This window comes from Microtus pennsylvanicus, chromosome 8 (assembly GCF_037038515.1).
Source record: "Microtus pennsylvanicus isolate mMicPen1 chromosome 8, mMicPen1.hap1, whole genome shotgun sequence".
In the NCBI taxonomy this organism is placed as follows: domain Eukaryota; kingdom Metazoa; phylum Chordata; class Mammalia; order Rodentia; family Cricetidae; genus Microtus; species Microtus pennsylvanicus.
The window spans coordinates 96228670-96245394 of NC_134586.1; the positions used below are offsets into that span (position 1 = coordinate 96228670).

A 16725-nucleotide genomic window follows, 5' to 3' on the forward strand; every position below is an offset into this window, starting at 1 on the left:
ATTCACAGAACCCTAAGTGCTTGGATTTGAATATTCATGAGAAGCTGCCCAGAAATGATTAAAATACATGCATACATGTGTATATATAGTCAGAAAGCAAGACAGCCCTAAGGGTGAAGAATAACAAAAGGCAATTTGCCACTCTGATGAAAGGGCGCAGCGAGTGGGGAGCTTTGTGCTGGATTCATTGAAGAAGACTCATTCATTCACCGTGAGTGTACAAAGCCAGGGCTACCAGCAGCTCCACCCACGCCATCCCCTACTCTACCAAAGCCAGTCACCAGCAGCTCCGCCCACGCCATCCCCTACTCTACCAAAGCTAGAGTCACCAGGAACTCTTTCCACACCATTCCCTCAAACCCAAAGGGGTTTTCCTTCTTTTTTTCATATCTCAGATGGGGAAACTGAGATTATTTGGTCTGTTCCATAGAGGAACTAGAGCTGTGAGGCCTCTCGGCCCAAAGTCCTGCCTTCTCCGTGCAGGGCACTATCTCAGATGCTAGAACTCACCCAAGCACACTGATCTTCCAGGCTCAGACTTCATAAACCCACCATTGCAGAGCCGGGAGATTCTCAGTCAATAGGAGTAGAGTGCTCAAGGCACAAGCCTGAATCTTTAAGTTTAGTCCCCATCATCCATTTAAAAAGCTGGTCATGGTGGGGCACGTTTGTGAGCAGAAACAAGGAAATCTTTGGGACTTGCTGGTTTGCCAACCTAGCCAATTTGACACAGTGAGAGACCCTGTGTCAGAATAACAATAACAAAAAGCTGGGTGGCACCTGAGAGAGGATGGCCAAAGTTATTCTTTGAGCTTCACATATATTTTGTGTGGGGACACACAGACACACATCCAGACACACACAGACACATGTATACACACACACACACACACACACACCATTGCTTCTGCTCCCTGGAGTTCTACAGAAGGAACATTAGCCAGTGTGAATAAGGAACAATCAGAAAAACAAAGACTTCCTGAAAATTAGATGCCATGGTTCCAAAACAAATCAGATAATGAAGGAAAGAATAAAACGGACAGGATTGAACTCCAGTATTAAAGATGATAAAGTCAATGAAATTTCAAACACAGAGCAGAAGGGAAACCAAACACACACACACACACACACACACACACAATCTCAAAAGCACACATGAAGTTAATTTATATGTGCAACTGATCTTTGGTTTTTAGTAAGAATCCTTGAATTTAAAAAGAACACAAGGAGAAGAAAAATGAAGGAGTGATAGAAACCCAACTCCCTGGGCTAAAGAAAGACTTACATGTTCAAAGTTCCTTCCAGACAGAGAATGGCAAATGCTTACTTTCTAAGTAAAATTTTATGATCAGAAAGAATTGCCAAATTCTACAGATACAGAGAATCCTAAGAAGCCTCTGGAGTGAAAGCATCAAATGATTTCACGAAATGTCCCCTCAAGCTCCTATGTTTGAACCCTAGGTCTCCATCGACTAGTGGTATTTTGGAAGCCTGCGACCTAAATAGCAGAAGTGGGTCGCCGAGGACGGCCCTCGAGAATGACATGAGCTCTGGGTCCAGGCTCTCTGTTTGCAGATCTGCCAGGATGTGGATGAGTTGTGTCACAAGCTCCTGCTGCTGTAGGACCAGCCACTCCTGCTACCATGATGTCCTCTCAAACCATAGCCAAAATAAACATCTCTTCCCTTACGTTGCTTCTGTGAGGTATTTGGCCACAGGATTGAAAAAAGTAATGATATAGGCTTGCAGAGAGACAAAACGTGGGTCAGATGACCTCGCTGACGGTGGGTCCTGTGTGAGAGTAAACCGAAGACTTAAACACGGGTGCTGAATGTCTGCTTTGCACAGACCTGCTGTGAGAGGCACACTAAAGGACAGGTCTCCAGCAAAATGACAATCCAAGAAAGCATCGAACAGAATAGCTGAGGAACTGCAAAGTCGCCTGCCTCATCCAAGTGCAGGGTGAAAAGCTCTGGACCTAAAAACACAGGATGCAAATCCATTCAGGAACCTAGGAGATTCTGAAAAAGAGCATCTTCCAGAGGACACACTCGTCGTGTTTAACAATTACTGTAGTAACGGGTGAGCCCTGGTGGCAAGGAGAAGACATGCCCAAACCCTGGATTTATGGCTTGTGCCCTGCCCATAAGATGTTTCCTTCCTATGTCTGCGATGAGGAATGGTTATATAATCAAAATATTTCAAATGCTGGTTAGTCACTTAAATTTGTTTGCTCATGGTACAAATATAACTAGAGACCCAGATTTTATAACTTGGCAGGGCTGGGAGGGGCAGAGGGGCCTCTCACCTTACTTCCCAGCAGTGAAAGACAAGAGGGACTGATGAGAACGTACGTGTGGGAAAACAGAAGTGTAAGCCTGTTATATAAAGCAAGGAAGGAATTGGGGAAGTAAAATGTTAACTGCGCTTGGCAGAGCCTGGGGCTGCAGACAATCTTTATTAGCATACGGTGCCAAAGTACCTCAGTCTCCATCTTCTTACAGAGTGCCTACTATGTGTCAGACCTCTGGCAGGGTGCTGGGGAGGAAACAGAAAGTCCCTCTACTGTTGCAGAGCACATCCCACATCCCAGTGCCAAGTTCACGTGTGTCCAGAGCCGTGAGGCAGATGAGCCTGCTCTGTAGAGATTACCCTAACTTGGGGACTTTGCTATAGTAGCGGAAAGCCGCCTAAGACATGACATGATTCTTCCAGTGATTGTGTGTTGCAGAATGTTCTGGTTGTAGGATCTTGCTCCAGGGTTGACTAAGAGCTGTATACAGTAGCAGCACGGGACCTGGAGAGTCTGTGATCTGCTGGAACTCTGTCTATTCAGATTTATAGATTAGCCATGTCTACCTCAGAGCCCTGGAGCTGACCCAAGAAGCTATACAGGGCAGCAGGCCAGACACGCACCACTGCTAACAGAAAACACAGGCTTGCCAGGAGCAGCAAGTGCCACCTGATGTGCCCCTCAGGGTCACCACTCCAGCCCTTCACCCAGGCATTGTGCCTCATACAGTCCTGCTCCATCAAGTCAGCGCTGCCCACCACTCCCACCATTATACCAGCTCAAGGTAGGTGAGAGGTGGGGCTAGCAACACAGGCCTGTAACCTAAGGTATTGGGGATGCCAAAGCAGGACAGATGTAAGAGTGAAGCAGACACAAAAGAGAGTGAGTATTGGTCAGTTTTTCATTTCTGTGACAGAAATGACAAATACCTGACAAAGAACTTCACAGAAGGCAAGAGTTGTGCAGGTGGAATGGTTCATTGGGTAAGAGTATCTCCTGTGACACAAAAGGGCTTGAGCTCAAACCCCCAGCACCTACACGTGAAAACCAGTCATGGTCAAACATACCTGTGGCCCCAGAGTCAGGGAGAGGAGACACCCATGTAAAAGCCAGTCATGGTCAAACATACCTGTGACCCCAGCATCAGGGAGAGGAGACACCCATGTAAAAATCAGTCATGATCAAACATGCCCATGACCCCAGAGTCAGGGAGAGGAGACACCCATGTAAAAGCCAGTCATGGTCAAACATACCTGTGACCCCAGAGTCAGGGAGAGGAAATGTACTAGAAGGAGCATCGAAACTGAGTAGTTTTGCTTCTCAGGGACATTTACAGTGTCTAGGGACTTCAGGGGTGGGTGTCATCCCTAGATAGAGGATGCAGAAGAATATCACTGACAGTGAGCAGTCAAAGACCAAGATGGTGCTGAACACCGCCACTCATAGAGTGACTACCTGACAATAGCTATCAGGCCCTGTGTGACCATGGTGCTGATGCTGAGGACCCAGATTCCAAGAATCACTTGCTTGAAATTATGGAACAAGTTGGAAAGGAGGGTGATACAGGCTGGGTGGGCATATTCTAAACAGCTGAGTAGTTCCCCCAGAGTAATCAAGAGCCTAGGAATGCATTGCATTTTAGATGGAACCGTTGACCTCAGGTTCTGGGGTGCCAGAGATCTCCAACAAGAAGTCATTGTTTCTTCTCTACTGAGTCCCCCAAAGACTGACAAGGCAAAGACAATATCTGGGACACACCCCCAGGAGCTTCTCAACTCCCCCAACTGCACTGGTCACACTGGAGGCAGCCTGGTATGTAGACCACACATCAACAATCAGAGCTAATGGAAGCTATTTCCCCTCCCCTGGCCCTTGGAACTGTTAGACTGGGATGATTCAGAGATGGTGCCTCCATGGAGCTCCTTTTGCTGGGCATCAGCTCTGGTAAAACACTGTCCCTCTCACCAAACCTCAGCTCACCACAGGCTTGGTGTTTCACTCACCCAACAAGCACTCAGCCTCAGGCAAAGCTAGGTTTGGGGTTTCTTCCAGTCCACCCCATGGCACAGGGTGTCAGATAGTTACCCTGCTCTATAGATGGTCACTTGGTGTGGTGGTGTTTGAATGAGAATGACCCACATAGGCTCATAGATTTGAATACTTAGCCATCAGAGAGTGGCACTATTTGAGAAGGATTGGGAGGTGTGGCCTTGTCAAGTAGGTGTGGCCTTGTTGGAGGAAGTATGTCACTGAAGGGTGAGCTTTGAGGTTTCTAAAGTACAAGCCAGGCCCAGTCTCACTCCCTCTTCCTAATGCCTATGGATCCAAACGGAGAACTCCAGCACCATGTCTGCCTGGGTGCTGCCATGCTCCCCATTATGACGATAATGGACTGCAAAGCCAGTCCCAACTACAGGTTTTACTTCAGAAGAGTTGCCATAGTCATGGTGTCTCCTTATGGCAATGGAACACTGCCTAAGACACTTGGTAACAGGTAGAGACAGGCATCAACATATCAATGAGGTGGGTGCTTTAAGGGTGCCGTGAGAATGAGTGCTCAGGAATCTTCCCAGAGAAGGTGACCCAGCATCTCTACCTGAAAGCATAGCCAGGTGGAGAAGAGCATCTACCACCTTTCTTCTCTCTAGCGGTGCCTGCCAAGAAGGAGTGGAAAGCAACTGCCTCCTCCAGTGCTCTCTGTGACACCAGTGTCCCCTTGCCGTAACCCCTACTCCTGCAGTGACTGGAAGCCTGGGTCTGCCCCACATAGGACACAGCACTCCCAAGCACAGGAATGAAGAGATTTATATCCTATAGAGGCAACGGGTATCTATGGTGGGGGCAAATTCTGGACTAAAACTGATGCTAGCAGTGATGAGCCAAGAATGGTTCTTCATGGTCCCCATCCCCCTCCTTTTCCTACCTCGCAGCCTTCCTCCCTTCTCTTCCAGGCCATGAGGTAAGTGGGTTTGCGCTACCTCATATTTGCTATGTCACCCCACGTCAAAGCAATGAGGCTAACAACCATGGACGCCTCTGAAACTGAGAGCCGAAAATAAACCCTTTCTCCTTGTGAGCTGACTGGGGTTTGAGCCATATTGACAGACAGCTGGTGACGTGTCTAACAAAGACTAGGAAGCCACCAGAAGCCCGAGCAGTGAAGGGAGGGGTGTGACTCATGAGGCAGTGTCATTCACTGACTAGTGAAGCTGGTGACCCAACCCAGCTGACGTCGACCTGGCAGCCCGGGAGGCACTACTCTCAAATGCAGACTTGGGGGGACCCTTGCAGCCATACGGAGTACCAGCATCAGGGAGGAGCCCCAGAGAAGGGAGCAGAGTTGGCAGAGACACTAAGGTTAGGACAATTTCCCTAACTGCAGCAGTGAGGCTACGTGGCCGTTCTCCCAAATAGGAAGTGCCCAGGCCAGGGATGACTTGATTGGATGTTTTCCCAATGGGAGCTCTTATCTTCTCTTTCTCTTAAAGGGGTACATGGGGGAGTGTAGGCTCATGGCCTACCAGTCTAAGAGCTCGGTGTTCAGACATGATGGCTCAGGGGCTCCTCATGGGGACTTCCACTAGACTCCGTGTCTGACACACAGAGAAATCAACCGGATGCAAGAGGGAACACCCAAATGCCCACAAACTGAGCATGGCAGTTCCTAGCACGTACTGTTGCCTCCTAGACCTTAGAACTAAGTATCAGATGTGCATGCGGTCCCCTTGAGATTTCAATGCCACTCTCCAACAACAAAGTGAGATGTTCTTCATAGCCACAATGGGATTTGGACACCTGACAGTGTCCCCAGGGCACCGGGCATGTCCAAGACTTTCTCTACTCCTGCTAGGGGACCCTGCACTGATCAGTGGTGAGGGCCAGCAGACATCTAATGGTCATAACTGGCCATGAACTTGGCTGGGTCCCTGGAGCTCTGCAATCTCTGGTCTGTCTGCCTGCAATCATCTGGCCTGATTGTTCCCTGATGTTTTGTGGGGAGGGATTCCAGCTCCCACCCCAGCACAGGCAGTGGACTCTCAGAATGTTCTCATGGCTTTTCCTGGGCAGAGTGGTCCACACCAGGCAGAGGAGGGGGTCTATGCACCAAAGGTGCAGATAACACTGATGCTGCTTCTGCTTCTGGGGTGGCCTCACTTCAGAGTGAGGGGGTTCACTCAGAGGAGGGAACAGTGCGTGTGTGATCACATCCGGGAGACAGGAGGGGACATTAACCTTTTCGGGTCTTTCCCTGTAGCCCCCTTTCCCTTCCCTGTAGCCCCCTTTCCCTTCCCTGTGAGTCCGACTCCTTCAATGGACTGTTTTAAAATAGAATAGTAGGTGACTTCCTGCCTCGTGCACAAGCTCAGGTCATCATGCCCCAGAAACAAAAAATGTTGGGTCTACAGGGCAACCAGAAGGTTCCAGTCTCACTGTATGTAGCCTGGATCACCCCAAAGTCCAGTCACTGTCCCCTACCTCAAGTCTCAGCCATTTTTCATGTGCCAAAGGAGTAAGTCTTTGATTAGCTTAATCACTCGGTGCTTTGGGATGTGGTCCAAATTCCTTCACGCTTCTTGGAGGTCTCCAGGATGTTACTCACTTTTCTCCCATCCATTCTCATTTGAGGGTGCTGAGTGTGTAATGGAGACATCGTGAGGGGCTTTTCTCTGGGGGAAAATCACTGTGTGAGGTCCTTGGAACAGGGGCGAGCTGCTCGCAACCATCGGGAGCCCAACAGCCACTGGTGGAATTGAAGGGCAGGAAGGACAAGATCAATTCAGTGTGCAGTGCTAAAGGTTCATCGCAGAGAGATCAGTTGTGTACTGAACATAGGGTAGACACTGCCCTGGGTCCCAAGAGACGCACCTGGGATCCAGATACACCCTTGTCTCCCCAGAGTCTCTGCCCCACAAACAGAAGAGTGGGAGGAAAGCAACATGAAACACGGCCATGAGGGAATAGGTTGGACCACACACTGGAGGAAAGTGAGACTGGGCAAGCCATGTAAACCCCGAGCCCCAGCTTTCCTGGGAAACATCAGGCTTGATGTTGGGAGTCCCCACCAGTATGCCACACTCCTGGGCTCCAGCTGATCAGTTCAGAAACACCCTTGAGGCCTCCTGTCCTCAGGTTCTATGACCTGCTGGTCTTAGGAACAGAACCTTGCTTGCACTTCTCAGGACGGAGGACAGATCTGCCTGCAGCCCCATGCCAGAAGCCAGGTTCTCTGGGAGAGGAGAGAGCTATGAGTGGAGGCTACTGCTTCACCAAACAGAGGACTTTCTCCTTCTGTGGGAAGGGATGCGCGCACACAGACACAAACACACAGAGACACACACAACGACACAGACACAAATGCAGACACACACCCGGACATGTACACACAGACAAACACACAGAGTTACACACAAGGACACAGACACAAATGCAGACACACACCTGAACATGGGACACACAAACACACAGAGACACAAGGACACAGACACATACACACAAAGATATGGACACACAGACACATATACAGACACACAGTGATATACACACACACACACATGAGGTATTGCACACCTAGCACATGCTCTCTGATAAGGCAGATCCCTCACACTGGCTGTGAACACCAAGCTCTAAAAGGCCAAGAGGTCTCTGTGAAGGTCGGAGATGACCCAGCCGCAGTGTGTGGAGCACTGTGAGGTGGGGCTCGAGCCCGTGCTGAGTTTCCCCACACTGGGGGAAGCTGTTTCTTCAGGTGAATTTCCAAAACTGGCCTGACTTGGTCAGCCCCCTGCTGTGACCACCAGTGGGTGGGTGATGGACTGAGCAGGAAGTGAACACAGAGAAAGGATTGGGGGGAGGGGACTCCCCACAGCCACCACAACTCTGAGGTGCCAAGTTGTCATATTACCCTCCACGGTCTGCCCCCTTCATGGAGAGGGAAGTGAGGGAACCGTAGAGCTTCCATAACCTGCATTCTGTCCCACTCCACTGGGAGGGCACATGGGGGCAGTGCTACCTCCGGCTGAGAAAGGGTGGTGGCTGGCAAGGGAGTGAAAGAAAGGGCAGAGTTCTGATTGGTGAATAACGGGCAGAGGGTGCCAAGGACAACAGGTACCTCCAGTGCGCAGTGTGGTTGGTGTGAGACAGCCCACAGGCCTAGGGTAGTGGAGACGGAGAGAAGAGGAGGGTGACGGGTCCTTGGGGGTCATGTAAGGGGAAGAACTATGATGGGCTCAGCAACCCCCTTTATACCTTGCACTCGGGGAGACACCAAAGACCAATAGGTCTGGCGTGCATCCTAATCTCACACAAGAGCAGAGCAGGCAGCAGCTGGCACTCTCAAGGGTCCAGTTTATGTGAAAGCTAACAGAGTCTCCAGCTGGGCCTCCCCTGGGGCCTATATTCAAGATTGGGGTGCACTCACACAGCCAGGCCTAGCAAGGAACAAGACAGTTGGGGAACAGGGCAGGGAGAGTGCTGCTCCTGATGGCTGAGCAACCATGCACCCACAGAAGCTGGGTGTGTGCGCAAATGTTTGTGCCTCCCCCAGTCTGGGCTTTCACTATTGCAGGCCGATCCTTTTGACAATGACGGTGATCCTGGCATGGTAGTGTGTGTCTGGAGAGAGATTATGCCAAGGAATTGCTATCTGCTATAGACAAGCCCATATCCGGAAGGTACTGGCAGCTGTGCTGAGTGAGGGATCAGGTGATGCCTGTTGGCCTTGGCTTCTGGGAAGGGATGACTTCCCAGGCCAATGTAGTTGTTTGGTCCCCATGATTGACTTCTCTATAACTGTGTGAATGTAGACAATTTCCTGTCACTTCTGCCAGGAAGCGGGTGGTGGATGGTTGGGGGTCACACCTTTCAGCTCAGACACAGTACCTACTTCTGCCATCAGTACCAGCCTTGTGGCTTCTGCCCTTTGGACCCCAGTTTCCCCATCTGTAAAGCTAAAGCTAACCCACTCCTTGGAGGAGTTGCAGACAGCCCTGCCCCCACAAGCCTGAATGGCTGAGAAGCTCACAAAGAAAAACAATAGCCAAGCAGAACAAGATCAAGATCCCTGGTTCTTCAGTGGTCTCTCCTTTTGGAAGCCCACTTTATCCCTGCAGCTATATCTTGAACTGCTACAGGCACAGGGAAGAGTTTGTTTATGTTTGTGTTTGTGTGTGGGGGGGGGTATCCACCTTGGATATATGGGTATCAGTCAAATCCTCACTCTGAAGCTAAAATGCGCCACCAGGCACACCACGCACAGAGCTGTCTGCCTACAGGCGACAGGTGGGAGGCTTCTGGAAGCAGTGTTTCTCATTCCCCCAGAGGAAACCTGTGACATCAAATCATGGAGGGGGAAGGGGGAGAGCAGGCAGCCTTTCCCACAGAGTGAGGGAAGGCAAGTGGGTCCTGCAAGCACCTTCTCTCTAAAGCCCTAAGAGGTCTGGGAACCAGTGGCTGTCACTGCAAGGCCATTGCTCCTGTCTTACCTGCTTCAACCGCTCTCCCCAGGGAACAAACCTTGTCATTATCTCAAATCAGCCTACTTATCTTCTGAGATACCTCCAGACTAAAGCTGTAAGCCCCTGCTAAGCAGCCAGAACGGACCCTGAATGCCACCACGCAGCCACACATCTGCCCAGAGTGGCTCACTGGAGGAAATATATTGACCTCTTTTCTTACCTTACAAAACACCACCACTAAAGCCAATTCATCATGATGGAGGGACGCTTTCCAGAGACTGGACGGCAGCACCCTTCACCTTACTAGAAGCTGGGTCAGCCCTGACTGAGGTGGGGCCCTGAGATCTGGTCACAACTGCTGGGGAAGGGTGGAGTGGGGATCGGGTTGCCCACCTTCAGAAGAGCAAGTCAGCTGAAGGTTCTGTCTCGTTCCTGCCACCACCACCAGCCCAGCCTATGGGCTTCAGTGCTCTGGGCCTCAGGTTGCCCATCTGGAAGATGGACTGACCGGTTAACATCATGTAGTCGTTTAGAGTTGAAACGAAATGGTTTGTGAATATGTTACTGTTAGAAATATTTTTTAGCATGAGCTCTCTGCCGACGCAAAATCCCAATCAAGCAAATCAAATCAGACCAAATTAAAAGATACCCAGGTTTAATTGGACTCTTGCACTCTTAGGTGGTTCCGAGGGGAACCGGAAAGCCGCCAATGTGACCATGGGAAAGGGAAAAAAAACCACATGTTTATTATTTGGGGAGCAGTTTAAATAGCCTGGGAGTGGTCTTGACCCTTACTGGGGAGGGGGTCCAAAGTTCAAGGGTCACAGTGGTGGGGCCTCCAAAGATGGAGGCAGGAGACCAGGATTTATAGATACCACCTGTCCTTTTCTTTGGGGGTTAAAAATCAATTCGTATTTACACACATACACAACTCTAATCTAAATGGCACGACCATTCACTCTCAATGTTAACAGGAACAAAACAAGGTATCCCTGTGACCCAAAGGTCTGTAATAAATGTCTCAAAGATTATGATTCAGGGCCATAGTTTCCCATCTAAGCAAGGAGGGTGTTAAACTCAATGATACCTCATTTTTCTGTCAACATAGACCTTCCACAACCCCAAAACATTGTCTCACTCTTAACAGATGTGGGCAAGCTGTGGTATGGTGGTATGTGTATGTGTTATGCAGGAGGAGATGCAGGTGAGACCACATCCCTAGAAGAGAGAAGTGAAGAAACAGCTCCTAGGTGTGTCTAGGAGACCGGAAGTGGAGGGGACGGGCAAGGCTGGACTGCAGGAAACAGGCTAAAGCCAAGCCGGAATCTGAGAGCCTGTGACATCATAAGGACAGAGAGAGCAGCCTTTGTCCTGCAGTTCCTATTCCACCCTGTGGTGTGACAGCAGTTACCTCCCCCCCAGGACCCCTGGCTCCTGTGACATTCTTGGTTGTTCTTCTGGAAGGGTTCTTGGGCAACCCTGAGGCTACCTTAGCTGTCTTTTCCAGCCCAGGATGGGCAGACTTCCTCTTTAAGGACCATAGAAGAAGTCGCTCAGGTTCTGGGAGCCATCTAGTCTACCTCTGCTCTGTCTTGTACTGCCTTAGTCATTCCTAACAATCCCAAAACACACAAATAGGCAGAGTAGTTCCAATAACACTTTATTTATGGACAACAAAATTTGAATTTAAAGTACTATTCACTGGTCACAAAAATGTTATTCCTTTGAGTTTTTTTTTAACCATTTAAAAATATAAAACCTATTCTAAAGTCACAGGTTATGCAAAAACAGGTGGTCCATCCACCAGATCTGGCCACAGGCTAAAGTGTACAGGCTTATTCTGATCATTCAAAACCAGTTCGTGGACCAGCAGCCCTAGCCTCCAGCTGCACCTGGGAGCTTGTTGAAAAATAGCTTTTGTTTTTTTCAGCTCTACAAATCCAAACCCTGGGTTTAACACAATCACTGTCACTCATGTGCACTTTAAGTTATAAAAATACTGACGCCAGAGGGTCATTTCTGACACTCTCATTTCATAGGAACGGGGTGTAGCCTGGACACCGAGCTTTCAGAGCTGCTCCTGGTTGGTACAGCCAAGTTCAAGTACTTGAAACCCAGAGATCTGCCAGGGACTAGGGACTACTGACTCTCAGAACATCCAGGCCACTCCTCTCTGACAAAGCATATCACTGTGTAAGGACACTGCTAGTCACTGAGCCACCCCGGGACCAGTGTGCCCCTGGATCCTAGGTGTGGAGACCTCATGGGTGGTCTCCCACTCCTGAATGAGCAAAAGAAGCTCTGGAGCTGGGCATACCCTTCCCTCTAACTCCTTGTCTCCACCCTCATCTCCAGCGTCACCCCAGAAGGCAGGGAACGCAGGAAGGTGGCCCTCTGCCCACTATCTCTGTGAACCCTGGGCTTCCCCACCTCCCTGGAACACTGAGTCCTCAGGATGGTACCCAGGTCCTGCCTTCCCAAGGACTCTGGGGTAAAGGGTATAAACAAAGGCAAGCTAATCTTTCATCAAATCTATTGGGCCCCAAGAACCCACATAACCCAGAAGGCCCTGTCCTCCCCTGCTTAGAGTCTCTACTTCCTCAGACCCCAACTTCTTCCTCTGCCTCTGATGGTCACAGAACCTGGTGTCACCCTGGAGAAACACAAAGAGGAAGCACACAGCACAGTTCAGAGCAACCAATGTCTTAGCCAGCCTAACCAGAGGTGCTAACGACCTTCAGAGTCTTAAGTGAGAGGGCTAGGGGAGGGGGAGACATGGGGCAGTCCCTGTGTCCCCTTGGACAGCCACTGACATCACTGCTACATGGGTATCTACCTCAGGTCTGATCCATCTCTACCTGAGTATCCTCTCACTGAAAGGCCTGGAGTGAGCCTGCACCCCACAGAAATACTCTTGATTCTTGAGACTTCAATGTCCAAGTGACAACCTCCTACCTCCTGGAGACCCTGCCAGAAGAATTAGCAGCCCAACCCTTGGCAATTCTGGAAAGGTAGACCTAGAAGGTGCCCTGAGAAATCAGTCCTCTTCTTGCTTCTGGGAAAAATCTGAGCTCAGGGAAGAGAAAGGAGCCTCCCAGGGTGGAGGCAGATGGAAGCCAACCCCTCTCCCCCCTCCACCTCCTTCCTTGGAGGCCCCTCAGCTGGGGGGGGCGGGAGATGGGGGTGAAGGGAAGGGCCCTATGGTCCTAGAAGGTGAAAAACAAGGAACGGTTAGGCCCGCAGGCCCAGCACTTAGGCTTTGGCCAAGAACAGCATTACAGTGCCCTGCTTTCGACTGCCGTGCCCAGTCCAGACCCGTGGAGACCACAGTGGGCAGCTATGTAACTTACCCTCTTTCTAGCATCAAACAATAGAAACAGTTTTGATTGGCAGCCACATACCGATGCCAGGAGCTGAACTAATAACTGTGGTTCTCTGGCTTCCCCTGACACACAAAGCATGGAGGAACTCATACCCTCCCTTATAAGTCCCGCAGAAAGCCTCTGGCCCAATACTGTCTGATGTTGGAGACACCACTTGAACTCAGGGACACTTAGAACCAGACCTGAATTCCTCTCCTGTATGACCATGAACCTCAGTTTCTTTACCTGTAAAATGGGGCTATCTGTCTACCAGGGTAGCTGGAAAGAAAAAAAGGGGAGCGGAAAGGACACTGCTCCACAGGTGACAGCTATGGGCTAGCTGCCCCACAAGCAGGCTATGCAACCTCTCCTTCCTCCCCAAGCCTCAGGGAGGCAGCTTTTCCACAGAAGGAAGCAGGAGAGCAGCGTCTTGTGGAATGTGGCAAGGCGCCTTGGAGCTGAACCCTGCCTCACATCTCGTCTTTAGTTAGCTCGCAACTAAAAATAGCTACCCCCACCACCCCCCACCACCTCTGGGGCTGCACACCTCCTTTCGGGCCTGGCACTAGGGTGTGCAGGACCCACTCTTGGGGTAACAACCAGCCTGAGACAACCCACAACATGGAGGATATGCTGAACAGGAGGTCTTTATCGAAGGGGACACAGAAGCAGCTGTGGGCTCCTGCCAGACCATTCCAGAAGCCCCAAGGGGCCCTGTGGCTCCTGTACTCCCTAGAGGGCTTCCACCTGGACAGCTGGCACCCAAGGAGTCTTACCCAGCCTTGGCAGGGTCTGCTCAGGGGAGGGCTGGGAAACACAGGCAGCTGCCTACTGACATGCCTGCCCAATGGTCTGTCCATCCACATCCCAGTCTGTCCCTGCCTGGGAGCCGAACCATCACTTGCAGCTCTGGAGCCGGGTCCTATGGTGCTTCTCTGTCAGCAGGGGGATGAAGGTATCACTGTGTGAGAGCTTCAGCCGGCTGCCCCAGCTTGGCCCCTCCCTGGCAGCAGGCTCCGGGGGCAGGGTGTCCAGGTCGCTGCGAGAGCCCCCGGGTTTGCCTTCTGCACTGCTGGAGTTGAGCTCCATCAGCTCCAGCTCGTGTTTGGCTGCCGTCTCCAGGACACGCTGTTTGTTGTAGTACCTGACAAAGTTGTTGATGATGGGGTGAATGGGCAAGGCGATGGCAATTACCCCACACAAGAAACTGATAGCCGCGTTGAGCTTTCCCAGAGTAGTTTTGGGGTAGATGTCACCATAGCCCACTGTGGTCATGGTGATGATGGCCCACCAGAAGGACTGGGGAATGCTCTTAAACAGAGTTTCAGGGTGGCTCTGCTCCATGGTATAGCCTAGTGCGGAGAAGACAAAGATGCCCACGGCCAGGTACATAAGCAACAGCCCCAGTTCCTTGAAACTGCGCTTGAGGGCGTAGGTGAGGGTCTGCAGGCCTGAGGAGTGGCGGGCCAGCTTGAAGATGCGCGCGATGCGCATGATCCGCAGGGCCTGCACAGCCTGCTGCACGTTGGTCAGTTCCATCATTCGCGCGCCCAGGTGCGTGAGTGTGAGGCTCACATAGAAGGGGAGGATGGCCAGCACATCCACGATGTTCATGAAGGAAAGGGCAAAGTGCAGCTTGTTGGGCGAGGAGAAGAGGCGTAGCAGGTACTCCAGCGTGAACCAACCGATGCAAGCAGTCTCCACGTTCTCCAGGGTTGGGTGCTCCACGCGGTTACCCTCAGCGTCTACCACCTGCAGCTCGGGTATGGTGCCCATGCACATGACAACAGAGGAGACTAGAATGAGCAAGAAGGACAGAACTGCTACCACCCGCGCAGGGCACGACGACTCCGGCTTCTCCAGGAACTTCCAGACGCACTTCTGGCAGCGGCGCCAGCGGCCCTCGGCCGCGTCCACACCCAGGTCGTCCAGGATGAGCTGCACCCTGCGTGCGATCTCCTCCAGCTCCTCGCGCTTCTCGCTCAAGTGGCTCTTGCAACAGTCATCCAGGAATTTGAGGTCCACCTTCCAGAAGTCCATCTCGTTCTTGAAGCAGATGGGGCAGATGCCCTTCTTCATGTGGACCTCCCCAAAATAGTACACCTCAATAACACACTTAAATGCGTCTGGGTCCCGGTCAAAGTAGAATTCGCGCTTGCCTGGGTCGTAATCATCGCACAGGGAGAAGATGGTATCATAGCCACCGGCCAAGCAGTCCATGAGCTCCGCCAGCCGGGTCTCGGGGTACTGGCTGAGCAGGTCTCCATAGAGCACCTGCCGCACGCCCCCCACATTCACCACAATCTCAATGTCGTCTCCAGCCACAGAGTCCTGGCTGCCAGGCTCCGGGAGGCTTTGCTCTGCAGACGCGTCCATGCTCCCCGCGGGTGCGCTCCCAAGCCCCGGTTCCATGGGTCCTGCCTCAGCCAATGTGCCGCCCTCGGGGACGGCAGCCACCTGCTGGGAAGGGTACTCACAGCCGCTGGCGGCAGGAGGCTGGGGTACACCGCGGGGGAGCCATACACCCAGCGGCAGTAGAGGGTCTGTGCGAGGGCATCCAGGCGCGCCGGCAGAGAACTCCGCTGCCTTTGGCCTCCGGTGTTCAGGATACTCACCCGCGGCTCCGGGTCTGACGCTTCAGCTGGGTCCAGAACAGGACCTGGCTCTCCTAGCAAGCAGAGACCTCCTTCCCCGGGGCAAGCAGGCGGCTTCGGCCACGGGTAGGTCCAGGAGCTGCGAGATCCGGATGTGCCGAGAGCGAACTTGGACTGGCTTTGCAGGAGCGGTTCCGAAACACAATAGGAATTCCAACCTGACGTCAAACGCTTTGCTACTGTACCCTCTTCTGGTGAGATTTTGCACCGCACGCGCAGCAGCTGCCCAGGAATGAGTTAACCCTTGGGCAGACCTGCACCGCTGCCGCCACCGCCACCCTTCTCCACTACCGGCGCCACCGGCTGCGCCTGCAGGCTCAGGGGTTACAACCCAGAGCTTTAAGGTCTCACAGGCTCAGGCTGGCGAGTCCCTCCTGAATTGCTAGGTGAGAAGGGGAAAAAGAGGACCTCCGCCTGTTGCTCACCAACCCCTCAAGAGGCAGCTGCACACTCCTTGGGCACATCCCTTCTGTCCTAGGCTTCAGTCGGCCCTGTAAGGGTTCCTAACACTCCAGAGCTCTGCCCTGTCAGTGGTTTGACCTTGTCCCCTACCCCTAAAATTTGTTTCCGCTCCCACAGTAAAAAAGGAAATTGCTCCACGTTATAAGATACAAAGGGAGGAGAGCTTAGCCATTCCTTAACCCAAGGCTTTCCTGCTGGCTTACACAGCCATCACCAGTAGTTCCCAGAGTCCCTGCGCCCACCATCCCCGCCCCCACTCTTCTGAAGGAAGTCAGTTCTTTCAGTTGATTGCTGCCTCACTCCCTCTCATCTTTCTTCAGGCTGAGAGCATCTCTGGTTCCAGCCCATGGTTTTTACCATCAGGGTTATCAAAGGTGGACCCATCTATGGCCTGGAATTAGGTCTAAAAGTAAGCTGAGCCAAGAGGTAGCTCAATTGGTAGAGTTCTTTCCTGGCATGCATAAGGCCCTGTGGTTGTTCTCCTATACCACATAAACCAG

The 16725-nt window shown here is 51.7% G+C and overlaps 1 protein-coding gene across 1 annotated transcript; it reads right to left on the reverse strand.

Moving 5' to 3' along the window:
- Window positions 1-11391: 11391 nt before the first annotated feature.
- Kcnf1 (potassium voltage-gated channel modifier subfamily F member 1) lies at window positions 11392-16167 on the reverse strand. The gene has a single exon (XM_075984052.1). The coding sequence runs from the start codon at window positions 15519-15521 to the stop codon at window positions 14007-14009; it is 1515 nt and encodes a 504-aa protein (XP_075840167.1). The 5' UTR covers window positions 15522-16167; the 3' UTR covers window positions 11392-14006.
- Window positions 16168-16725: the final 558 nt, after the last annotated feature.